The sequence below is a fragment of the Amblyomma americanum genome, chromosome 8 (assembly GCF_052857255.1).
Source record: "Amblyomma americanum isolate KBUSLIRL-KWMA chromosome 8, ASM5285725v1, whole genome shotgun sequence".
NCBI classification, from domain to species: Eukaryota; Metazoa; Arthropoda; class Arachnida; order Ixodida; family Ixodidae; genus Amblyomma; species Amblyomma americanum.
The window spans coordinates 157,406,835-157,432,606 of NC_135504.1; the positions used below are offsets into that span (position 1 = coordinate 157,406,835).

A 25,772-nucleotide genomic window follows, 5' to 3' on the forward strand; every position below is an offset into this window, starting at 1 on the left:
TTTTTCAGCTAGAAGCGCATGCGCTATTGATATAGTCCATGGCAAACACCTTAGTGCTTTAGAATAGTGTTCAACGAGGGGCCCACACGCAGAGACACTTGATTTGCCACTGTTTCCTTATACAAAGTAATACAGGAGTGCATGGCCTGTGGTGTTCATGCTAAGAAATACAAAATAGAAATAGAAACAAAACTGAAGTGAAAAGAAAAATCAGAGACAAGTTCTGTCATTACACCTTATGTGACACTAGAGAGTACATGATCATAAAGAAGTAGTAAAATGGTCATTTTGAAATTTTGCACAATCATAAAATTGTCATGAGCACAGTCAGTATGCCTTTTCTTCACACAAAAGGTTTCCAGCGGCTCCAGTACACTTAGTTTCTTTTTAGTACAGTGCTTTTAAAAGACAAATTGGTCAAGGGCCACAAGATGGTAATAACTGTGTATCACAATTTTCATATCTATACTTCATTACTTTTTAACACAACCTCCAATGTGACCCACATGATTTGCTGCAGGAGCAGGATTCCAGTGTGCACCACTCACATTCAATGAAGGACCTGGCTGCCTTTTCCAAGTGTTATACTAATTTTCACAATGAAAGTGCCGTTGAGTGAGTTTGACAGCAAGCAAAAACATGATTTGAACCCAATAGCATAAGGATATTTTAAAGTGGTCCGTAACATTATGCTTGTAACAAGACAACTTCAGGTGTCAATACTCATCAAAGTTGCCATCAGATCTGATTTGGTGTGCTCATAAAGGGAGGGTGGGGTGCTTAGTTATAATGACCAATTGTCACGGCTGGTACATTGTGCTACCTACTTCAATGATGAAGGATGTGACAAACTATCCTCCAAAATCTGACATCTGGCATAAAGGCTGAAAAGCAAAAGCAAATGAAGGACCACTAAGACCTGAAATTATTTCCTACTTGAACAGTTATGCACATCATAAAGAAAGCTGACAAACGGCACGAAGTTATACTGGTATTTTGGCCTCAGGTGCTCGCTCATTTGTGCCTCAGTGTCCTAAATAAAGCAATAAAAAAGACATGACTGTTGAAGGCATCATAACCTCCTGTAAAGCTCATCAGCAGTGAGAAAAACAAATTCTAACCTTCATAATAATATAAAAGTCAGCCAATGAGGCCACTGTGTCAGTCACCAACTAACAGACCATGTACAAACTATACACTGTAAATGCACAAACTCTACATGAGAGCAAAGCATGCCCTGCACTTGTGAAACAAATTTGTGTCAATGTAAGGTTCTTGGCAACAGTAGGCATCACCATTAATGGAATGTGCTAAAAAGGAAGAGGGCACCTTAATGGTGCTGTACAATTTAGAATTCAGCCTCTGAATAAACTATATTTTGTCTAGTACCATGAGCACCGTCAGAGGAGAAGGCAAAAATGAAAGGAAAGCTGCCAGCTGTCATGAGGCCTGCCACAAAAAAAAAAACACTGAACAGAAGTGGTGTACAAACAAAAAAGAAGGGATGCACTATGCAATTACAGAACACAAAATAACACTGGAAAACAGGGCCCAACCAATGAATGAAAAGAGAACAACGAAAAGAAGGTAAGAAGTACTGAACACTGCTACCTTTGCAAATTGAGAACAGTGAAATAGACAACACCTAAAAATTAAGTTTCAAGGACTATAAAAACGTAACTTTGGTCACATATTTTTTTAAACGCTGCAATAGACATTAGAATACATGAATCTCCAGATGGTATTTGCCTACCATTAAATAATTTATAATTCCATTTCCTTCTCTGATGTTGTTTAGGCTTGATCAGCCGAATGATGGCTCTGATGCGTAGTTGGCCTCTAGGTCTGCTGAGGCATGGAAAAGGCTACAATATAAATGTTGATATGCAGTTTTAATTCCCTACAACACCTATAACAGCCTGTTTCAAAAGCTGGAATGACAAGAAATGTCATAGCATCAGTTATATTACCAGTTTTCTTGCTTTTGCCATGACCTGAAAGCCAACTACACGTCGCAGCCATCATTCAGTTGATAATACTGAAACAACAAGGAAAAGACAATTATAAATTATTTACTAGTCATAGAGCAAATATCACGGGGTGGTCCATGTACAGGTGCGGACAGAAGTAAACGGAGCGTGCCGCACAAGAACTGCGTGTCAGCGCCGCCTAGCCAAACCAGACGAAAGCTCAAAATCGCCACGCGCATGTGCAGGCCCGCTTCCGGCGCGACCCTCTCAATGCTCCGCTTGCCTCGCATTCGTCCGGCGTCTGTGTCGTGCTGATGATGATCATGATCGGATGGTCGTGCTCTGTGTAGCTAGCGAACATTTCGGAAAACAAAGACCGCTGTCTTGATAAGGCAAATTGCGTGGGGACGGCTCTACCATTAAGCCGCTTCATTTGAGACAGCTGGAGGCGTGTTTGCACCGCAAACAACCCGCGTGTTTCGAACTTTTGCTGCCGCTGGGACTCTGCTGCGTCTCACTCACAAGCAAACGCGCTCGAAACACTCGGCATACTGCCGCAGTTTTGTGTTATTTTCTACAGTTAATCACTGATGATTCGCCTTGTCCCTACCAGGCGCTGACGCAGCACTAGTGCATGAACCCTGCCTGTTTCCCCCGAAACAACTGCCCCTATACTGGATCCTGCTCTTATCACCACTGAGACAGTGCGCTGCGTATCGCGCTGTCATGTGCGGAGCAGAGCTCATGGTAATCACTTTGATAGATAGATATGATAGATATGTTTATTTGAGTGTGCCTCAACAGCCAAGTGGCCTACACGAGCGCACACTAGGTCAGATACATCAAAAACACCACTTCAAAAGATTTAAAAGCAGGCACGAAAACAACAATTTGGCAAATATTTCCATGTCATTAAACGTTTTGCTATATAAGATTTGTAAACGAGTCATTGGACAGATGGCGTGCAAATCGGGATAAAATGTGTCGAAACATTTTGCAGCTTTTGCATGCGGCACACGAAAATTCAGCGACATCAGTAAGGTCCCACAGTTAATGTAACCACGCACGACGTTTTGCAGAAACTGCATGTCACGTATGCGTCGCCTGTCGCCAAGGGTAGACATATTGAGGTCTGCCAAGAGAGAATCATAGTCGTAGAAACGACGGCGACCAATATATCTATCATAATAGATGCGTATGAACTTACGCTGGACATTTTCAACTTTCGTGCAATAGGCGACATATACGCTATTCCAGGCTACTGACGCGAACTCAAGACGCGGTCTCACAAGGGCACAGTATAGAGTGCGTAGACATTCGTGCCGTCGAAATTTTTGTGTTAATCTAGAGATAAGACCAATAAGCCTCAATGCGCGTAACACAATTGAATTTACATGCAGTCTAAAATCAAGCTTTGAATCAACAACAACACCAAGGTCTGTGTACATGAGCCACGCGAGAAATCTCACCCGCCAAAAGTGTGTAATCAAACGTAACTGTGTCGCGTTTCCTAGTTAGAGACAGAACGGAAGTCTTCTTAATATTCAGTTTTAAGCGATTCATCAAACACCAATTCTCAACGTTGTTAATGTCAGCTTGCAATTGGCGGCAGTCCTCAATATCTCCAATATTACGGAATAATTTGAAATCATCTGCGAAGAGCAAAATTCTCGAGTTCTTGACATGTAACGGCAAATCATTAATAAACACTAAAAACAACAGCGGTCCTAAGTTGGAGCCCTGAGGCACTCCCGAAGATGACAGAAATTCGTTGGACACACATCCGGAAAATCGTACCATGTTACGGCGGCTGCCAAGGTAGCTTTTGAGCCACCTGCAGTATATGGGGCAAAGTCCGTATCTTTCCATCTTCATCAGAAGTACCTCATGGAAAACCATATCGAAAGCTTTAGTCATGTCAAAGTAGACTGCATCTACCTGACCACGATTAAATACATGTGGCCCAGTATAATCAAGAAAGCTGCATAAATTCGTTTCCACAGAGCGACCTTTCAAAAAACCGTGCTGCAGAATTGAGATCTTCTGTTTGAAGTATGAGCCCATGCGTTCGCACATAATCATTTCAAAAACTTTCGCAAAAGAACAAATTAGTGACACAGGACGAAAGTTGTTTACATCACAAGCATCGCCAGACTTGAATACAGGAACAACTACTGACAACTTCCAATGACGAGGGAAAACACCAGTTCGCAACGATAAGTTGAACAAATGCGCCAAAACAGGGCCGAAAATGTCAGCGCATCCTTTGATTATGAAGCTGGGAATTTCATCAATTCCTGTTGAAAGTTTTGGCTTAAGTTTCTGAGTCGCCGAAAGAACCTCATGCTCGGTGACAATATCATAAGCTAAACAGTCAGCGCTGTCTTCAAGAGTGATAACAGCAGTTGTGTTATCATGGCGCACAAAACAAGAGCTGAAGTGATCAGCAAAAGCTTGGCACACATCTTGATGTTTAAAACAGATGCCATCGCGCGTCTTTATCACAGCAGCACTAACCTTATCATTTCTTTGCTTGCGCACAAAATCCCAAAAACTGCTTGGTTCCTTTTTAAAGTTCTGTTCGAGAAGTCTGTGGTAGTCGGCTTCATCACGTGCAATCAGTTTTTTTACAATTTTTCTGCGCAATGAATATCTTTGGTACCAATATTCACTTTCTGATTTCACGTAGAGTTTGTGATACTTCTGTTTTTTTCATCAAGTAATGTCTCAAATCGTGCGAAAACCAGCATGGAAATCTACACTTCGATTTACGGTGAGGTATACATTTTTTCATTATACCTTGTACAGTTGATGTAAGTAGCTCAACTCCTGTGTTTACATCCTCAGTCTCAAGCAATTCTGACCAGTCGTAGGCCAGAAGATCATTCTACAGCCTAAGGTAATTGCCATACGCGTATCTAAATTTTTCTGGCACCATCTCAGGCACTGCACGAAACGACAAGAAGAACGATAAGGTAAACGGGCAATGATATTTGTCTACTAGAATAGGAGGATCGCGCACCGCTTGCACGCCAAAAAGAGGCACATTAATTAAATTAGGTCTAAAATGTTTCCAGGACAGTTCTTCATTCTATTAAATTGATATAAACCATAAAAGTTACTAAAATCAATTAAACATTCGGCTTTTTCTCGAGTTGCTGTGCAGTCACTAGTGACCAAACCAGTGGACCAATCGACCTTAGGAAGATTAAAGTCCCCGTAGATGTGAACCTTGTACTTCAAAAAATCAGTTTTTGCCCAATATCCAAAAAATGATCGGTAAAAACGTTAGGAGCAGAATTTGGTGGAAAGTAGTAACAGCCGACTAGATAGTGCGATTTGTCACACGTTGGAATTTCCAACCAGACACATTCTTCGTATGTCTCTAGGTCTGGTCTCCTAAATGCATTTAGCACAGAACGGCAGGCTATCAGAACTCCACCCCCGTATTTAATCTTGTCAGAGTACACCCTATCGGCCCTGAAAACAGTGTATTCATCTGAGAAATAACACGCACTTGAACATGATGAGTTTAGCCACGTTTCCGTCAGGCACATAATGTCGTACTCACATTCGTATGCATTCGCGAAGAGAGCTTCCCTTTTAGTTCGCAGCCCTCTCGTGTTTTGGTAATACAGCTTAATTTCCTGAGCCATTTTCGGATGTAGTTAGAGCACCATTAGGGTCATCAAAGCGCCGTGAAGACCACAGCTTTCCATAAAAAGGGCGAAATACGCAACCATCAGGCCACACTTCCGGTTTGCTCACAAGTTCAAATAAATGCTCATCCATAGAAACGTGAAAGGAGCAATATGTATCGTACTTAGTTTTCAGTTTTGTGCAAGTAACAACCTTGTCACCTACTGTGTCCGCCAAAAGTTCCTGTATGTCCGACGCCGTTGTTGTCGGGTCCAAACGAGAAACAAATAAGCTTTTCTTCGCCGGTAGTCTGGGCGCTACTTTAAGCATGGACTGCTTAGCTGTGCCAAACGTTGCTCGAGGCCGAGGTGGTTGGCTCACCGCTTTCGACGGGCGTTGCAGATGAGTACTCTGGTCCTGAGCAGGAGGCTTCGATGGAGGGGCCGACATTCCAGCAGGCGGATTTGCCGCCACGGCTGAAGCGTAGCTGGGAGATTCCGAGCAGTCAAAATGCGAGCACTCACTCTGGCTGACGGTACGAACAGACGCACTCAGGCCATTCAAAGCCTCACGCAGGAGCGCGTTTTCCGCACGGAGCTGTCGCACCTCATCAGTTAACGCATCCATTCGACTAGCCATTTCTTGTAGCATTAAAACAACACTCGGGGAAGCACTGATGGAATCTGAGTCTTGAAAATCCAGGGAAGAGCGCTGCACTTCGGGGGGCGTTTCTGTGTCGCCGGCTCCGCCGATAAGCTCTGCCGCCGAAGGATCACGCCGCTTCACGCAATGAACACATTTGTACTTGCTGGCACCGGATTCCATGAGGATGTTGTATTCCTCGGCCTGTATGTTGATGCATTTGCAGTGAAAACGCTGACTGCAAGACGCGCACGGCAAAAACTGCTGCCTACCACGAATGGGCTGGGAGCAGCGCGCACATGCGTCCGCATCGGGCGCCATGGATATACCAGACCAAATTATGCCACCTCGGATGTTACGAACTTGCGTGTCTTTACTCTGATGTTGACTTATAGTAGGATACAACGTTTAAAAAATTGGCGGTGGTTTAGCTCTGGTTAAACCTAGAGAGAGGCATTAGGGGTGTTGGAATCAAGCCTCTTTTGCTGCCACGGCGTTCTGCCGGTGAACACGCTCTCATGTGTTCGAGCATGGCTTTCCACGAGGAACCATGCACCTTTGGATCTTAGGATGACTACAAGCACCCGCTGTCTCACCCACACGAATGCCGCGGCAGCAGTGCGTCACTGTTGCGTGCCCCGCGTGCGAAATTCCGCATATAAGTACCCGTGATCGCCCACTAATCAGAGTATGAGCCACGACAGAATCCAGCAAGTGATCCAAACTCTTCTGTGCGAACTGTATTATTTCACTGCTACCGGTTACATATAGACATTGGTCTGTTTGAGAATATAGGTGTGGAAACCCAACAGCTGCATCCAGCACATTTGGAAGCAGTCACTCTCCTTGAGACGCTGGATCGCGCTGCAAAAAGCGTTAAGAGCGACGGTTTCATCTCATTTTAAGCTGACCTCCTAGGCGAGGTTCCAATGCAAGAGCACTGTGGTGCAGTACACACACACAGGGCGCATACTTTGCCGCTCTGTCGGTTCCTCGTAGGAGCAAGCTGAAAATGAACGGTAATTGAATTAAAAGATCCCGAAACTGCAGTGGTAGATCGAGTGCTTTTGAGTTTATTTGGTCTATAGCGTGATGGAAATGAATCCCAGAGGCAACTAAAGTTCGAAGGACGCGCGCTATTTGCGATGGAAGCACGCCTACAGCTGTCACAGATGAAACGACATAATGATAGCGTCGCCCCCGCGGGATTTGTCGCATCAAGGCAGTGGTCTATGCGCTCCGAAATGCCAGCTCGCTAATAAGGGCGCGACCATCCGACAATAATCATCATCAGCGTGACCCTGACTACGGCCGAATGCGAGGCGAGCGGAGCAATGAGAGGGTTGGGCTGGTAGGGGGCCTGCATATGCGTGTCGCGGTTTTGAGCTTACGTGTGAGACAGATACTGCGCCATTTCCTTTCCCCCCCAAAACCAATTATTATTATTTTGCTAGGCGGCACTGAAAAGCAGTTCTTTCTTGCGCGTCGCGCTCCGTTTACTTTTGTCCGCGCCTGCACATTAATGTCCAAAGCATTTGAAAAAAGACGCAAGCAAACACCTGGTGTCCATAGTATATGCAGTTTCTTTCAAGCTTTGTTGAACTATGATATCAGGTAGCATGCTGAAAGGCTGAGTCAAACAGGTCACTACAAGCTCCTAATTTCCTGTAAGTGTATTAGAGCAAGTATATTCACTGAACTTGCACAGTGTCATCACCAAGCAAGTGAAATGGCAAAAAAAATCAGAACTGACCAAGATAACCACAGAGGTAACAATTTATGGTGAACATTCACCTTTTCTCATTTAGCACTTTTAGCTTTTTTGTGCACAGGCTATAATTCAACAGACCTTTAAGTAGTTTGCAGTAGACGGTGCTTATTTTCCACTCAGATCTAGCGGCATTAAAAATATTGCAACTACAGTGAAAAGTTCATTTAACAGTACCTCTTGCTGGACTACTTGGTGTAACATTGTGTAACAAAAAAAAACAGCGCTAATTTTTACATAAACAACACAGAAAGAACAGACAGGACGGGCGCTGTCCTGTCTGTTCTTTCTGTGTGGTTTGTGCAAAAATTAGCGCTTTTTTTACTTTCGTTATACAGTAAGAGGCCACAGAAGAGAAGCTGTCAAGTCCAATTAATGTTTCTCATCTTTGAGGTGCATTCATAGCTGCACTATATAACACCATTCATATTCTTTTCATCAAGTGAAATAAGACGTATTTGCTGGACCAGTCTCTGAGGAGTGCCATGTGACACCGGCAATACTGTCGAAGCTTTACATGGTTATCCTTCTGCTATGATTGTCTATGAGGAGTGCCATGGGAGATGGATACTAAAGGAAAAAAGAATAAAAGCATTGTTCTCATGCTGTTATATCACCTTAGAATGCTTACCTGTAGCCGATTACTTCATATTGGCATTTTTTAAAACCTGTCTGCATTGAAGGGGTCTCTAGTGACTCGAGAACAGGTGGGGAGGGAACTAGAGAGGGAGAGAGAGAAAGCGGCTGAGCTGAGGCTATGCCAGTGTGCTCGTTGTTGCTGTGTAGCCTTGGAGCTGAGTGGCCAGCTCTGGACTCAATCGTCGTATGAAGGGTGTGGGTTTCCTTTTTTCTTCCACCCTGTGTGTTGTGCTGTCAACGTTGCATTTTTTGCGTCTTGGCTATAAGAAAACGTGTTAATTATGCTTGCTAAAAATCACCACGAAATTTTAGAAATGACAGGAGAAATGTTCCAACCACCAGTAACAAGAAACACAAAATTGGTTGCTTGCTTCGGATTCATACGCTCCCTACATTCTAATGCAGGGAGTCTCATATTCCTCGCTAGTTTTGTAAGGGTTCCGAGGCCAGCCGAGACCCCCCTGTATTTAAGCACTGCTTCTTTCTGAGCTTTCGCAATCCCTGCACAACAAACGACCCGCCGATTCAGTTTGGGACACAAGTCTACTTCAACCGCTGCAGAGCTTGTGGGCCTTCAGGAATCGATTCGCCACATCTGAGGAGAACCGCCTCAGGAGTGGTGCATTTTCAGCGACTGTAAACCTGCGCTTCACATTTTAGGATGCTTCCTACGCCACATAGCCTACCAAGCTCTGGCTCTTGATATCATTAGTCTCGTATCATTTGCTTAGGGAAACGGCCACCGTATAGTGTTTCAGTGGATCCCCGGACACTGCGGACTCGATAGAAATGAGACCGCCGACGCTGAAGCAAGGAGCGCTTTCAGCAGTGGCCTGCGTACAGCTGTACCGTTCTCGATAGTGGACACAACTTGTCTCCTTTCGGAATTGATGAGGAGGGCGACGGCTAGGTACTGGGCCCTGCCAGACACCCGCCACATCCCCCTTAAACTGCTAGATCCGACGATGACCTTTTCAGTTCCTCGCGGAATACCTCGCCCTATTGCATGCGTTATCCGTAGACTACGTTTAAATGTGGCATTCACGCGCAAATACTTGCACTTAATAGGACAAGCGGACTCCCCGGAATGTACCACATGTGGCGTGCTAGAGACTATAGAACATATTTTAGTGGCGTGTCCAGCGTATGCACGTGAAATACTCATACTCGCATCTGCACTGAAGCCTATGGACACATCGCTCCTCTCTGAGGATTTGATCCTCGGCGCTTGGCCAGATAGTTTTAGAACTGTAAAGGCAACGCGAGCGCTCTCACGCTTTTTGAGCGACGCGGACCTTGTCTCGCGTTTGTGATGTCAGAAAGTGTGCCTTTTTTATGTAGTTTTTCATCTGCCTCCTCCAATCATCATCGTCCCCCATCGTGACCTTCTTTTATCCCCTCTTCCCGTCCCCCAGAGCAGAGTAGCAGGCCAGATATTTATTTTTCAGGCCAACCTCTCTGCCTTTCCTATCAATAAACTCTCTCTCTCTCTCTTTCTGAGCATGAAACTGGCACTATCTGATGATGACCTATTGAGAAGAGAGACACACGTTATTTTGGATAGGGGAATCTCAATACATGCCATCAACGTTTGGTCCAAAGCAGACATTGCAACACACTGATCTCAATGCAGAGGTGAAAAAAACAGATCTGAGAAAACTCGACACATACTTGTGCTCTGCAATGTACGCTGAACAGGCACAGACAAGAACAGCCCCAAATCTGGACAGTGGAGACATCTTCTCCGATGAAGCTCTTTTCAGACCTCTTCACTACTGAAGAGAAGGCACTTCACCTGCATAACATCATAATTTCCAGCTGTGTATTTTGCACCCACAATGCGTGGCACTTCCTGATAATTGTTTGTACTGCTGGCATTTCACACAACCACAAGAAAATGTTTAAACAGCCAAACTTCAAATACATAACGCCACTTGCTCACACTAGTTTTTATGATAAGCTCTGTACTACTTAGGTTACCCGATCAAAACGGACGACAGAATTTTTTGTCGCGCATCTGTCGCGCGACACAATTTTGTGTCGCAAGACAAGCTGTCTTGTCGTGCCATGTGTCGTGCGACAAGCTTCGTGTCGTGGGTTCTTTCGCGCGACAAAGTTGTTTGTAGTGGGTTCTGCCGCACGACAGACATCTTTCCTGCATTTTGTCGTGCGAAGAAGGTCCCTGTCGCAGCCTTTGTCGCGCGACAGGTTTCTGTCACAGGTACTGTCGCGCGACAGAGGGACTAGTGCCGCGCGACAGAGATTGCGTGCCTCAGCAAAGTTGCCTGTCGTGGGTTCAGTCGCGCGACAGACTTCTATCGCGCCTCTTTTCACGCGACAAAAGTACCTGTCGTGCGGCCTGTCGCGCGACACAAGAGCTTGTCGTGGGATATGCCGCGCGACAGATACCTGTCGTGGGATGAGTCGCGCGACAGATACCTGTCGTGGATTGTGCCGCGCGATAGATACCTATCGTGGGATGTGTCATACGACAGATTCCTGGTGAGGGTAATTATTTTACTGCAGAATTCTAGAAATACTGTCATGCGGTCGTGTGACAGCGATAGGATCAAATTGACAAAAGATGCTTCAAAGCGCGTTCACTGTGGCGAGTCGCGAAGAGGATGCGAGGTGCTCTGGTCTGTTGGTGACGGGCACCGAGTGAAATGAAGTGCTCATTCACATTGGCGAATCGAGTATTCAACTCGCTCCCCGCGACCTGGCTCTCTCACCGAACGAGAATTGGCTTAGAGGAGAGGCACTGCTCGAGCACTCACCTAATTCCCTTCTGTTCCCACAAGACAATGTGATGAAAGTAGTGCATGCTCAAGAGTATAATGCGGCTTTGAAAGCCCAAAAAGTTGTATACACAAGTGACGAAGCCAGCGGTGCCTGCGTATCCGCACGCGCTTGCGGTGGCGGCATGTAGCTGCAGCCACGACAGCGCCTGCACACCAATCGGTGTGCGCAAGTCGAATGGCGCTACTGAAAGTCAGTGTCCTATTGGCTTCTGTGACATGTTCAAGCCATGTAACATAATGTACCGCTACTACTACATGCGCAGAAAAAACCAAGGACACTTCTATGCGTCGCGGAAAAGAATGTCGTTAGTCGTCAATCAGGGAAAATTACTCGCCATAACCATCCGGCTACACAAAGGCAGCAAGTGTGTACATGCACGCAGTTCTCTGTATAAATGTTCAAGGCAACCCCGATATAATTTTTCCGCGCGTTTCAGTTTTAAGAGCGTCAGCTCTTTCTACTTACGTTTGTCAAGGACACGTCTGTCTGCAGGGAAGGTCAAATTAGCCAAGACAGTTACCACACTATATCACATAGCAACAGCGGGCGCGTAGAGCCTCAGTTGTCACAGATACCTTCGATCCGTTTTACATATGCCAGTATAGCGGCTATCGAAGTGGAACCCCGGGGACCCCCATTTGCATCAAATTTGGGGGCCGCCTGTTTGACGCATAACGATCGAAGTCGTGTCATTTGACTTGTCATGTTCCTGAGGATATAATAAATATTTAGATGAAGCCCAAAATATGTGTGGGATTCGCACACGACCTTTTCGCCCCCAAACTGTGCATTCCGGGGACTTCCAGACAGCCATAAGGCCTAATCGTTTGTCGCAGAGGGTTCCGGATGCGGTCAAACAATTCATCTTGTTGTAATGCACACGTTTATAAAATTCGTTAAGTGATATATAAGGAGGAAACATACCGGATTTAGCGAAGGTGGCTGTAAATCGCAATAGTAGTGCAAAATCTTTTATGTAGATGACGCTGCTTGTATCTTAGAACGAATGTTTCCGAAACGAAATGCCCTCAGATGTTTGTATTTTGTCTTCTCCACGTTTGCTGAGCACCCCGATCTAGGACCCCGATCTAAACACTTGAAGCTCTCGTAGCTAACGCTCTTAAGTCCAACGCTGATGCAGTGTTGGCGGAGAATGTTTTTTAGCGGCAGTGACGTGGTGCTTATCATAAAATAGCAAAGCAAAAAAAATACTTTACGATGTCGTTCATTGCCTTCACTGAACATTTCATGACGGTGACACGAAAATGTCGCTAAATATAGACAGCAGCGTATGCAGCCGAAGGTGAAATACGGCGGCCGGCGAGTTTGAACCGATTTGATTTTCGGTCGAAATGAGAATAAAGTCTTGGGACTGACATCAACCGCGCGCTTTAAAGAGTTTCACCTGCTTTGACACAGTCTAGCTCCTGTGCACCCGCGCTCGGTCCTCTAAACTACTCTGGTCCCAGTGTGACTGTGTGCTATGACAATCTGAGCGAAAAGGAGGATGTCTGGAGGTTTTGATGTGCACCACGGCCATACAGTTGAGCGACATGATAACGTACGGGCGCGGCATGCCAGCCTGAATACCGGCCGCCAGCGTCAGAAAAATGCGACAGTAATGTTTCTTCAAGTCCATACTAAGCCGTCGGATGGGGTATCGTTGGCCAATATCGGGTCGTTGGTAGAAGCGATAACAGGAATACAAACAAATGTCTCCCCACGGCGCCTTTAATTGCTGCTGCTCAATCGCGGCTTTCCTGGCCTCAGCTGGCTCCGCTCCTGAAGGTGTCGCGGAAACCGAGCATATCTTTGTTTTACTATGAGACGAGGTTCACAGTAAAACGATGACGAGAGCAGCACCTCAGCGCTAGCCAGTTTCGAAGTGCACTCAGCTGCTGCATCGATGCGAAACCGGCTAGGCTTGGCGACGACTAGGGCAGCCAGGGGGTAGCTCGTAGTTCATTTCCCGGCGCGCCCGCGGGCGGCGTCGTTCCCGAAAGCTCGCCTCGCTCACTCCCGCTGGCTCACTGATTGGCTCAACAGCTTGCGACCTTCACTCGGAAGGCTGGAAAATCGAGAAGCGAGCGACTGGCACTGCGACTGAGCGATACTTGATGCCCACGTTTGCACTACTGGTGAACAACCTTTAACGCACATATGCTTGGGTTATCGGCTGCGTTGCGGCGAGTCTTAGTTAAGATCGTCCGCGACGCCATCGTCACCGTCCGTGACGCACAGGCTGAGAACTTCAATTCCAGTACGTGCCGAAACAACTCGTATTTGTCGTAACGGTACGAACTCGAAAACACGCCTGCTTCGATGCGCTAGTGGGCTCTTGCTTGTTAAACTACACGCGATCAGGATGCGACGAGTGCTAGCCGCTGTTGCATATTAGCTAAAGTGAGACGCAAGTATCGACGTAGTTTCGTAACGCAGTTGATATCAAAGCACTCCGCTTGTACTGGTCACCGATAAGCTGTTAAGTTTCATGATCTCCGGTGAGCGTGCCAGTGTCGGTCGCGCAAATTAATGCATAGCAGCTACTCTCCATCGTGCCAATTGCGTTCAACTTATCCACGATATTCGCCAGCTTGAGATACGGCGCTTTTATTCGCTGTTTTTGCCGCAACTTAGTGATTTTTTTTGGCATAAAACGAAATTGCATTCTGTCAACACCGTCGTCTGCTCCGTCGTCTGCTAGGCATCCGGGTCACTTCAGGGGATCACAGGATCGCAGCTTCTACAAACCACATACCAGAAAAAGTAACTGAAAGCGCTTTAGTATTCTTAAAAAATATAAAAATAATTTAAAATAAATGCAATGTCTTTGTTGTGAAGATAATATAAGTATTCATGGTTTAAAAAACTAATTTTTTTGTCGGTTGCAAATTTTCACCGACACGAAAGCGCAGCCGTCGGCGCCATTGCAGCGCAACCGATACGTTGTGTTTTGTATTATTTGCCTCTTTGAGGCATTGCTTGAATACTTTTACGGTGGACACGTGTGAAGAACTCATTCAATAGGAAGGTGAGCAGGAGTGTGTTTTGGAAGCCAACGACCAGGATTTCGGCCTGTCAACATTGGCGAGTTTCAACGGGTAAGCCATGAAGAAAGAGTGCTGCGACGTCTTTTCATCTGTTAGGGGAACGAAGACTCCTGCGCCGTTTTACTAAGCCTGGATGAATCGCATGGCCGGTGAGTCCCACTCTGCGTTTCTTTCCTAATGATCTGTATTCACACGCGCTATTTGTATACGGCTATATAGGGATGTGAGTGGAGGCAGTCCGCCTGCGGTTGCCGCAGCTACAATGCGGCGCCAAAAAAGCAGGGCCTATATCCTTCATGACAAGTGTTGTTCTCATTGTCTTTATGTGCATTTATTACTCGCGTGCCGTGGTAAATAAAAATGGCACCAGATATCACAACAGAGTTACGCTTTCGCTTGCTAGCGCTTCGACACTCGGTGCAAAAGCATGGATTTGCACTGCGTAGAAGACGATGAGCGAGAAGTGCCGCGCGGCGGAGCGCTCGCGCTTGGCCAGCTGCGATCAGACACCGCACTATTTTGCTCAAGGTTAGTACTCATCGGATTAGTGCTTGTGCCTTAATATGCGTCATACTAAATTTTGAGACAGTGATCGCACGCGAAAGGCTAGTTCATATTCATCGCCTTGTCATTTGTAAACTTGTCTGTGCTTCCCCAGTGGAACAGGATTTGAGGCAGTGTTATGTCAAAGTTAGATCAATCTTGCTTCTCCTGAGCTGTAAACTTTGATGCTTCCTCTCCTTCTGAGCACTGCGAGCTGTCGGAGATGCAACTGCACAATTATTTAGGATTTCTACCTTTTTGCTATATCCCTCGCTTTTGCGGCCCGCATTCAAGTCGTTCGCCATTGTCGATGGTTTTTTTGTTACTTATTTTCGCTTTGTTATTTATTCTTGGTTGCGTGCCATCAGCTGTGGTGCCAGCGATTCTCCGAGCTCGGAACTCTTCCCAGGCACGGGATCCTACCCACAGACCTCCCTTTGCCGCACTCACGAGTGTTCTTTGGTATTTTTTGTTTCTCTTGCCTTTACTTGCATTGCCAGTCGACAAATTTGTGCAGCTTTTGATTGTATGCAGATTTGTTAAATGCGCTAGCAATTTTTCTATGATGCCACGCTGTGCTGTGAGGTATCAAGCTTCCTGCTAGTGAAGGCATGCTTTTTTCAATTCTCTCTTCTCATTTAACCAAGGCAGACTGGTTGCAACTTTCAATTTAATACCTAGACATTGGTGCAAGGCACCATGATAGGAATTAATGAAAACCTGCACATCCTATATTCAAATTGGTGTGCGGTATTTCAGCCAGCTCATCTTTCAGTGTGGTTATAACAGTCATTGTGACTCTTCTCAAAGAATGTATATGGGTGCATTACATAAAATCTGTTCATTTGTTTTGTCATGGGCTAGCTCATTGGTTTTTATTTACTTACATTACGTCTAAGTTTAGTTTTTAAAGCAGTAGATGATTTCCTCTCTTGTCATTCATGACATGGCTACAGCCACTGACAGCTGTTGCTCTTGATGTATTTATTTGCAGTTGCCAGCGGCCAGCATCTATTGGGCCATGCGTGCTTCCTGCCTTCGGCTGTGTCATCCCTCCTGATCCGTTCATGGTAGTTATTCTTTTTCAGTGATGCATATCTTAGCTGCCTATTTAGAAAAATATTTTCAATATAGGCTTGCAGCTAGGTTTAGAAATGCATGAAACTCTACATGCACTTCACAGCAGTGCCTCAGCTTATAATTACCGGAACTGTAGACTTGTACAAAATATAGTCGCTGATGTAGCTCTTGACGCAGCTGCTGTTAACATAAACGTGCTTTGACATTGCACACCTGTTGCCTGGTATGCATATGTGTCCTCGAAAAGGACCTATATGTTCATTTATCCCTTTAAAAACATTGTGCTCTACAATGATGGTTTACCAGTATTTCTGATACAGAGACCAAATTGTCAGTCAGTAATGTAACAATGCACGATGACACCAATCCTTGTATGATATAGCATCCTTGCAATGCACTGGGCAAGCTGCTGTCAGCACAGATTTATTGCTGGTTTATTGCCATAGCATATGGTTATACTGCACAGTTTGTACCTCTACCTTCTTAAAGCTTTATACTTTAAAAATTTAAAATTAGTTGAAGGAAAATTCAAGGAAATGTAACAGTAACTGTCTCACACTTTGGTGGACACTTGAACCGTGATATAAGGGAGGGATATAGAAGGGAAGTAATGAAGAGCTGATGCCTATGTTAGATGCCCCTCTTTAGTTAAACATACCTCGCAATTAACACATTTGGTGCAAAACAAACATGAGACTTGCACGTTCACAAGCACCCTCATGTCAGTAAAACAAAGTGCCAATGTTGCCGTACTTTAGAGCTTTGCTCCTAAAAGCGCAGCTGACTGCTGCTCAAAGTTGAGAGCAAAAATATGTCTAATTTTCCCCATGTGCAGTCTGCGGTGCTGGTGCCATTTGCAATGGTGATTGACATTGAGTTGCATGATGCTCAGTCTGTTCCTGGAGTTAGTGATTTTGTCTGTCATGTGAATGTGCTGTTAAAATTAGTGCAAAACAATGGTTCTCTAGTTCATTTTAGGTAACTGTGTCCTGTGCCACATGCTACCACCCATTTTCCTCAAATTTCCTAATCTCATTTAGCCATCTGATTGCCACCCATTCATGCATTCACCTACTCTTGGAATCCTCCCAGTGTTTTAGTGTGGTATTGCTTATATCTTCTCTGCATTACACATGCATTGCACTTCCTCTCTTTTTGATTTAGTCAAGAGATCTCTGTTCCTGTTTCTTGCATAAGCATAAGAGGTGACTCAAGTGCACCATCTAGGCTTGTGATGCAATGTGTAGGGCGCTTCGTGTTTGGGTAAAACCTGGTTTCTCCCTACTGTTGCATCAAAAAAGATTCTTAAAGATCAAGTTCAACCAAATTTCTGTGCAAATGTGCCTGTAAGAAAGTGTGGTTTGAAGGTGCACAAAGGCAAAGAACTGCTGGAGTGTAGTTTAAGGGAGGAAACAGCGCAATGAAACACGGACACACGAAGAACGGACACACACGAGCGCTGACTCACAACTGAAATTTATTTTGAAAAGATGCTTAAATAGGAGACATGCGAGGGTGCTTAACAGGGCTGCTGCAGCGATAACCGCCAATCAGTGTGGTCGCGTCACAAAATTTCAAAAACAGCAACGAAAGAAGTAAGTGATAAAAAACGGTGTAAAGGGCCGCAAAAAGGTGGTCAGGTGACAGTAACAATAACAAGACCAATGGGGGGGGGGAGCATTAAAACCATGAGGGACACAGATGTGAAAATACAGGTGAAACATAAAAATGAAAGACGTACAAGCTTTAAAAGCGTGCCCAAAAAGGGGGGGGGGGAGATAAAAGCGTTAAAATCTTAAGACGCAGCAAAGGATAAAACAAGATAAAGGCACTACCAACAAGGGATCACAGAATCATTAGGCTATAGGTTGCACAAGAAAACTTAAGTGTTCATCAGGCCACCCAGAAAATTTAGCTCTTTTTCCGACAAGGAGAGGGATGCAGTGCTCACGCATTGTTCACCAGCTTGACGAATTTGGAGGGCTTCTAGGATTTCCCTCGTCAACCTATCTCGTCCTCGGCCGATAGTGGTGCAGCGATTAAAGTCAGGGGTGCAGATTCTTTCAGTGTCGTCTTCTGTGATTTTGCACTTCTTACAGTGCTTAGCCAGGTGCCCAGAAATTGCTATACTATTTACGTTGTTTTGATGTTCTTGTAGGCGGATATTGATGCACCTTCCCGTTTGACCGATGTACCTCTTCCCGCATGACACTGGGACGGAGTAAATTATTTCTAAATCACAGGGGACATGTTGATCAGAGTGTGCCACCCTACACCCTCGGGTTTCCGGCGGGTTATTCACTTTGGAACAGAGGGCGGAAAGCTTGTTGGGAGCCGTGAAGACGACATCCACGCCGGCGCGCTGTGCGACTTTCTTTAGACGATGGCCGATGGTGTGGAGGTAGGGCATTGCCACAAAATTTTTGCGTTTATCGTTTGAAGCAACAGGTCCGAGGTGTGGCCGGGGCTTCTTGATCATGGAGCCGGCTACTGATACAAGCAGATGCAAAGGGTAGCCTGCTGTCTACTGATACAAGCAGATGCAAAGGGTAGCCTGCTGTCGGCAGGCTACCCTTTGCATCTGCTTGTATCAGTAGCCGGCTCCATGATCAAGAAGCCCCGGCCACACCTCGGACCTGCTGCTTCAAACGATAAACGCAGAAATTTTGTGGCAATGCCCTACCTCCACACCATCGGCCATCGTCTAAAGAAAGTCGCACAGCGCGCCGGCGTGGATGTTGTCTTCACGGCTCCCAACAAGCTTTCCGCCCTCTGTTCCAAAGTGAATAACCCGCCGGAAACCCGAGGGTGTAGGGTGGCACACTCTGATCAACATGTCCCCTGTGATTTAGAAATAATTTACTCCATCCCAGTGTCATGCGGGAAGAGGTACATCGGTCAAACGGGAAGGTGCATCAATATCCGCCTACAAGAACATCAAAACAACGTAAATAGTATAGCAATTTCTGGGCACCTGGCTAAGCACTGTAAGAAGTGCAAAATCACAGAAGACGACACTGAAAGAATCTGCTCCCCTGACTTTAATCGCTGCACCACTATCGGCCGAGGACGAGATAGGTTGACGAGGGAAATCCTAGAAGCCCTCCAAATTCATCAAGCTGGTGAACAATGCGTGAGCACTGCATCCCTCTCCTTGTCGGAAAAAGAGCTAAATTTTCTGGGTGGCCTGATGAACACTTAAGTTTTCTTGTGCAACCTATAGCCTAATGATTCTGTGATCCCTTGTTGGTAGTACCTTTATCTTGTTTTATCCTTCGCTGTGTCTCATGATTTTAGCGCTTTTATCTCCCCCCCCCCCTTTTTGGGCACGCTTTTAAAGCTTGTACGTCTTTCATTTTTATGTTTCACCTGTGTTTTCACATCTGTGTCCCTCATGGTTTTAATGCTCCCCCCCCCCCCCCCTTGGTCTTGTTATTGTTACGGTCACCTAACCACCTTTTTGCGGCCCTTTACACCGTTTTTTATCACTTACTTCTTTCGTTGCTGTTTTTGAAATTTTGTGACGCGACCACACTGATTGGCGGTTATTGCTGCAGCAGCCCTGTTAAGCACCCTCGCATGTCTCCTATTTAAGCATCTTTTCTTCAAAATAAATTTCAGTTGTGAGTCAGCGCTCGTGTGTGTCCGTTCTTCGTGTGTCCGTGTTTCATTGCGCTGTTTCCTCCCTTAAATGTATTACCAACTAGCCCGGAACCTTGCTCTTCTGGAGTGTAGTGGATGTCACATAATTCTTCTGACAGATTTTTTAAACAATTCTGGTTATTTCATTTCTCTTTTAATGTTTATTGTTTGTCGGTTGCTTATAATTTTTGGATAAACTGAAAACTACATGTACTGACTGGTATTTCATTCCAATAATTATACCCATTATTATGAAGCTGTGTTGGAAGGTAGGTGTGCATTTAGTATGCGTGCTTTGAATTTCAGTGATTGTTTCTGCAATGCAAAATGGAGGACAGGTCTCTGCTGTGCGAGTTTTTTGCAATGGAGTGAAAGTAGCTGGAGCAGCATTTGCTACTGTGTCACACAGCCAAAAGTTCTCCCACAGACCACTGAGCTTCTGAATAGCTATGGCTTAAAGCTCGAAGCTCTGGTTGGCCTTCCCGAGGTTTTCTGCATTAACGAGTGCAAGCCCAAGGGCTCAGAGCTAACTAAGCATTTGAAACCATAGAGCTATACACAGTAGTTCTGGGACCGTGCAGCAAGTCAGTGTGAATTAGGTCGCGATAAACGTGGTTTACTGTAGAAAGCTTGTGTGAAAAAATAGTTGCGCTCACAGAAACCGCTGTTTCTTTCTTAGTTGGTCATTGAAACAAAGCAATGCATGTAAAATTTTATATCTCACTGATCCCTCAGTTTTTTCCAGCTAAAGACCAAGAGTCACATGGAAGTTGTGCAAGCCACCAAGTTGCGTGTGATTTTTGCCAGGGTCCTGGAGCAGGCTGGGAAATTAGTGGATGGTCAGTGGTATTCACTCAGTAAGGCAAGCTTTTTCTGTAAGTACAGTTTTTGGCATGGCATTGCTTAGGAACGCATGCACTAATCTGACTACTCTATGCCCGCCCATGCTTCAAGAATAATGAAGTTCATGAAAAAAATTGATTTCCGAAAAAAAATTTCCGCTTCTGTTATGTTTTTTCAGAAAAGTATTTGCCATTTAAAGGGCTGTGAGAACCTTAAAAATTAATATGTGCTTGTTTTGGCTTTTTTTTTCAAATTTCTTCCACATCTATGTTGGCCTGACCTTGTAGCTTGTCTGCATGAAATTGGCTGCTACCTACAGTTTGCTTTTTTGTTGCTCCTTTATTGCCTGTCACAATCTTTACTTTGCGTGGCAGTGTCATGCAGTTTGGGAAGTAATCTGACCTTATTTCTGCATTGGCCTGTAGTGCAAGCTTTTGCATGTGGGGCATGTTTATGGTGTCCTTTCGTTTGCTGTAACTGCAGTTTGGCCATGAGGGTTAGAGGCTTAGTCTTTTTTTTATTTTGATGCAGTGTCATATACTTCATGCATAAATTAATGAAGTAAGCACTATTTTTTGTAATAAATGAACATTCATTATAGCTGTGGCCATTATAAGTGCACTTGACTCTAAAATGGCTTTCTTTCGGCCTTCAGTATTACATCTTAAAACCAGCCGGAAGACACAAAACAGGAGAAGAGATGAGCACAAGATGAGGCTGGTCTAACAACTGAAATTTTATTGAAGGAAAGTGGCAAAAGAAGACCTGCAAAGAGATTCAAGCATGCAAGACCCCAAAACAGTGAGAGGGCAAAAAAATAACCGAAAGGCACTGATGTACTAGTAAACCATCTAAAGAACTCATTCCTTACAGTGAAGGTTCACCGACGGTTTAGCCAGGCACTTGTTTTTAGCCTTACTGATGTAGTAAGCCTCAACTATGTCAGGACAGATTTATCACTTTCCAAAACCACTGATGTGCCGCAGAAATCAGGCGTGCAAAGAGAAAGGTCGTCCTCCGATTGCATTCACGAGTTTGAACGTGCAGTGTCAGGTGAAAATTCGCCTTCCTCTCTATACAGTGAAAGTGTTCTCAGCCAGGCGCATATTCAAATATCTGCTTGTCTGCCCATAGTAGTTTCAGCTACGAGGCAGTGGAATGCAAAAAAACCTTTACTTTTGCAAGTGGTGAACATTTTTTATCTGCCACTGTGCATAGCGGACGATTACCCGTAGTTGTATCAAGCCTAGTTTGAACGAAGAAGCAAAGGGCTCCTACCTTACTTTTAGCGGTCAAGACAACAACAACATCATACTTTGGTGCAACTTTCTTGAAATGGTGCGAAATAGCGTGGATGTAAGGTATAGAGCCCGTCTTTTTGTGCTGCTCAACTACGTCAGCATCATGTGAACGGTGTTCCATTCCCTCGAGAGAGTAAAAGCACACTCTGACAGGTGCGTAAGATGGGCAAGTGGGAACCCAGGTGCCATTGGCTTGGAAACCTGCTCCGAGAATGCGTTCTAAGCACTGTGATGGCATGACTTTCATAAAGCGGTCGTGATGCATGTGATTGCCAACCTGTCCTTCACCAGCCTCGAGTGGTTCAACTCGTAGCTAAGAGGCTTCCTGATCTTGGGTAGAAACTTGGGCGAGTCGGTAACGGTGATCCATGGAAAGTGAGAGTAGCGCAAAACGGGACAAAGGGACAGAGAAAGACAGACACAACACAGGTGTCTGTCTTTCTCTGTCCCTTTGTCCCGTTTTGCGCTACTCTCACTTTCCACTGATCTTGGGCTTTGGCGCCAACATATGTGGTCGTCCGCAAAGCGCAGGTCTAAGTCAAGAAGCTACAAACGGTTATGCTTAGTGAAATTCAGACGTAAAAGATAGGCTTTGACCACATGCCTAAAGATTTCTAAAACGTCTTGTGCCAACTTATCTGAGCCCTCCTTGTGCAAACAAATTAGGTAGCTATCAACATAATGAAATGCTACTATGCCGATGCCTTCCAAACAGGGCTTTGATGCGGTATCGACTCTGGACAGAAGAATGTCGCGGAGGAACAGTGCAACCTGGGACCCTCTGCATATGCCTGATTTCTTATGTAAATACCGCCTTGCCAACTCACAAAAGTGGAGTTCTGTGGAGTTCTAGTTTCTTGTGGACAGCAACCTGGGCAGCTGCTCTGCAGTGAGCATCGACATGGAGGGCCTGCACTATTCATTGTCACATGATAGACCTCTGAGGCATGTGCACACGGCATCAGGGTGAACAATGAACTTGCTTTTACAGATGATTGCCTGATTTCGGTTGCTGGCTTCTTGGGGCTGTTCTCCTTTTACTGCAAATCCGTATTTGTCAGTTGGCAGGGCGGTATTTACACGCAGGTCGTACCTTTGCTCAGCAACATTTTTTTGTCTAAAGTCGATAAGGCATTGGAGGCCTGTTTGGAAGAGCTTGGCATAGTAGCATTTCGTTATGTTCATGACTGTAATTTTTCTGGACATAGAAGGCTCAGATAAGTTGGCACAAGATGTTTTAGGAGTCCTTAAGGCATGCGGTCAAGGCCTGTCTTTTACATCAGAATTGTCTAAGCAGAACCGTTAGCAGTTTCTTGATGCAGACTTGCGCTTTGTGGACGAATAGGTTTGTCGGGGTTACAGCTAAAGATCGGGGAAGGCTCTTTTTAGCTACGAGTCGGACCACTCGTTGGGGAAGGATGGTGAAGAGGTGTATTTGTCGCTGGTTAAGGTCAGTAAAGATGGAAACACTTGATGGGTGTGCAATCGTGTGCATGACATCAGCTTTAGATAAGTCATGCCATCACTGCTGAGGACGCATTCTTGTAGCAGGTTTCCAAGCAGCTGGGTTCCCACTTGCCCATCTCAACAACCTGTCATAGTATGTTTTCACTCGCTCGAGGGTAAGGAGCAGATACTCCGATGATGCTGATACACCTTACCTCCACAGTATTTCACAGTCTCAAGAAAGTCGCGGGAAAGCGTAATGCTGCTGTTGTCTTAACAGCGAAGTGCAAGACAGGAGGCCTTTGCGCCGCCATTAAAAAGGCTTGATAAAACTGGGTACTTGTCCACAATGGACAGTGTCACAAAAAAAGGTTCACCACTTGCAAAGTAATGGAGTATATTGCATTCCACTGCCTTATGGCTGCAACTAATATGGGCAGACGGGCAGATATCTGAATTTGCACCTGACTGAGCACTTTCACTCTATAGGGGGAAGGCAAATTCTAATCTGGCACTGCACGCTAAATCTTGTGAATGCAAATCTGAGGATGACCTGTCTCTTTGCATGCCTAATTTCCACGACACATCAGTGGTTTATGGAAGGGATAAATCTGTCGGTAGATAGTTGAGGCTTACTACATCGGTAAGGCTAAGGACACGTGTGGCTAAGCCATCGGAAAACCTTCACTGTAAGGAATTTGCTTTTTTAGATGATTCATTAGTATGCCAGTGACCTTTGATTGCACTTCGCCCTTTCACTGCTTTGGATTATTGTGTGCTTGTATCTCTTCGCGGGTCTTCTTTTGCGGCTTTCCTTCAATGATGCCGCCGCAGAGGCTCAGTGGTTATGGCGCTCGGCTGCTGTCCCAAAAGACGCAGGTTCGATCCTGGCCGCACCAGTCAAATTTCAATGGAGGCGAAATTTTAGAGGCCCGTGTACTGTGCGTTGTCAGTGCACGCTAAAGAACCCCAGGTGGTCGAAATTTCTGGAGCCATCCACTACGGCGTCCCTTATAGCCCGAGTCGCTTTGGGACGTTAAACCCCCACAAATCAAAAAATAAAAATCTTCAATTTAATTTTTGTTAGTCCCGCCTCTTGAGCTCATGTCTTCTTGTGTGTTCTGGCTGGTTTTAAGGTGAGTCAGTACCAACTCGGCCAGTCATAAGCCTTGTTCAGTATTACAACATTTTGAATAAAGTGAGTTTACTAGGCTACGTTGCCGGGGATCGTGTCCGCAGCAGTTGTGGGCAACTCAGAAGAGATAGCTTCATATGATTGGTTGTGTAATTGGCAGAGGATGATGTGAGGATGCTGCTCGAAAAGAAAATTTCATAATTAGATAATTATTTGCAGCCAAAAATGTCCAAAAAGTGGCTGGGCCAGAGAAAAAGTGCCGCAAAATTTGAAAACGCGGAAAGTAGGAGCTACAGCGTAGTGCCAAGTTTGAAAAACTGGAAGTATGGACAAAGCCAAAGCTTGGCGCCAAGATTGAAAACTCAAAATGAGCAATCACGTGACCAGTGATAAGTTTCCTATACTTAACTAGGAGATAGGAAAAAGAATGATAAATTAGAGGCAATTAGGTAATTATTGAGAAGCGAAAGGCAATAAATGCGTGATTAGACTGGGCAAGTATTCAGTGAGTGGGCAGGAACGATCCATGGAGGAAAATTTGAAAACTCGAAATCGTTGCTGGGATGAAGTGAGGGTAAAATAAGAGTTAATTGATAACCAATCAAGTCAACGAGAAAACAACCATGGCGCCAAATTTGAAAGGCGACCAGCGTCGAGGAGGCGTCAACGCTTTCACATTTTTTTTGCTCAGGTAGCAGCGGTGATCCCTATTTTTTGTTTTTTTCAGCCAAGACAAAAACCATTTTTCTTGGCTCATGGGCGATGTATCTAGGAACCTGCGGCCAGGACAACGCTGGACAGCATGCATCAGCAAGCTCGAAAAAAAAGCACGAAACAGTAAATAAATATTGATCATTTTCATTTCAATTCTAGTGGTTTTGTGCCCGAATTACTCTGGAATGCACAAAGCTTGTGTTGACAGGCGACCATTAACAAGCTGTGCATTTTTGTGCATAGCGTACTCCAGAACACAAATCCTGTGTTAATTGACAGGTGACAGTAACGACTGTTACACAGAGCACGAGCACTACACAAGACACACTACAGAAGACAAGGCAAACTACAGAAGACAAGACACACTACAGAAGACAAGACAGACTCCAGAAGACAAGACAGACTACAGAAGTCAAGACAGACTACAAAAGAGAGGACAAACTACAAAAGACAGACTATAAAAGACAAGACAGACTACAGAAGACAGGACTACAAAAGACAAGACAGACTGCACAAGACATGCCCAAAATACGACAAGACTACAGACTACAGAAATTT

At 45.1% G+C, this 25,772-nt stretch overlaps 2 protein-coding genes across 6 annotated transcripts in view; one reads left to right on the forward strand and one right to left on the reverse strand.

Annotated features, from left to right (window-relative positions):
* LOC144102125 (uncharacterized) overlaps positions 1-25,772 on the reverse strand; it is a 39,793-nt gene that overhangs the window by 12,811 nt on the left and 1,210 nt on the right. For 2 of the 3 annotated variants that reach the window (XM_077635422.1, XM_077635420.1), the window contains exon 2: positions 10,330-10,453. The gene's annotated coding sequence lies outside the window, so the exon portion shown is untranslated. Of the gene's footprint in view, positions 1-1,970; positions 2,024-10,329; positions 10,454-25,772 lie in introns of those variants that run through there. The other variant, XM_077635421.1, reaches the window with a different exon arrangement.
* On the forward strand, positions 14,312-25,367 carry LOC144102123 (uncharacterized). 3 transcript variants are annotated; one of them, XM_077635418.1, is made up of 5 exons: positions 14,312-14,659; positions 15,422-15,515; positions 16,048-16,123; positions 20,521-20,632; positions 25,228-25,367. In XM_077635418.1, the coding sequence occupies exons 1-5, from the start codon at positions 14,644-14,646 to the stop codon at positions 25,350-25,352; spliced, it is 423 nt and encodes a 140-aa protein (XP_077491544.1). In that variant the 5' UTR covers positions 14,312-14,643; the 3' UTR covers positions 25,353-25,367. The 3 variants fall into 3 exon arrangements, 2 of the variants coding, with proteins under 2 accessions (XP_077491544.1, XP_077491543.1); XM_077635417.1 differs by having other exon boundaries at positions 14,314-14,659; positions 20,521-20,650; XR_013308180.1 differs by lacking the exon at positions 15,422-15,515 and having other exon boundaries at positions 14,321-14,659; positions 20,521-20,650.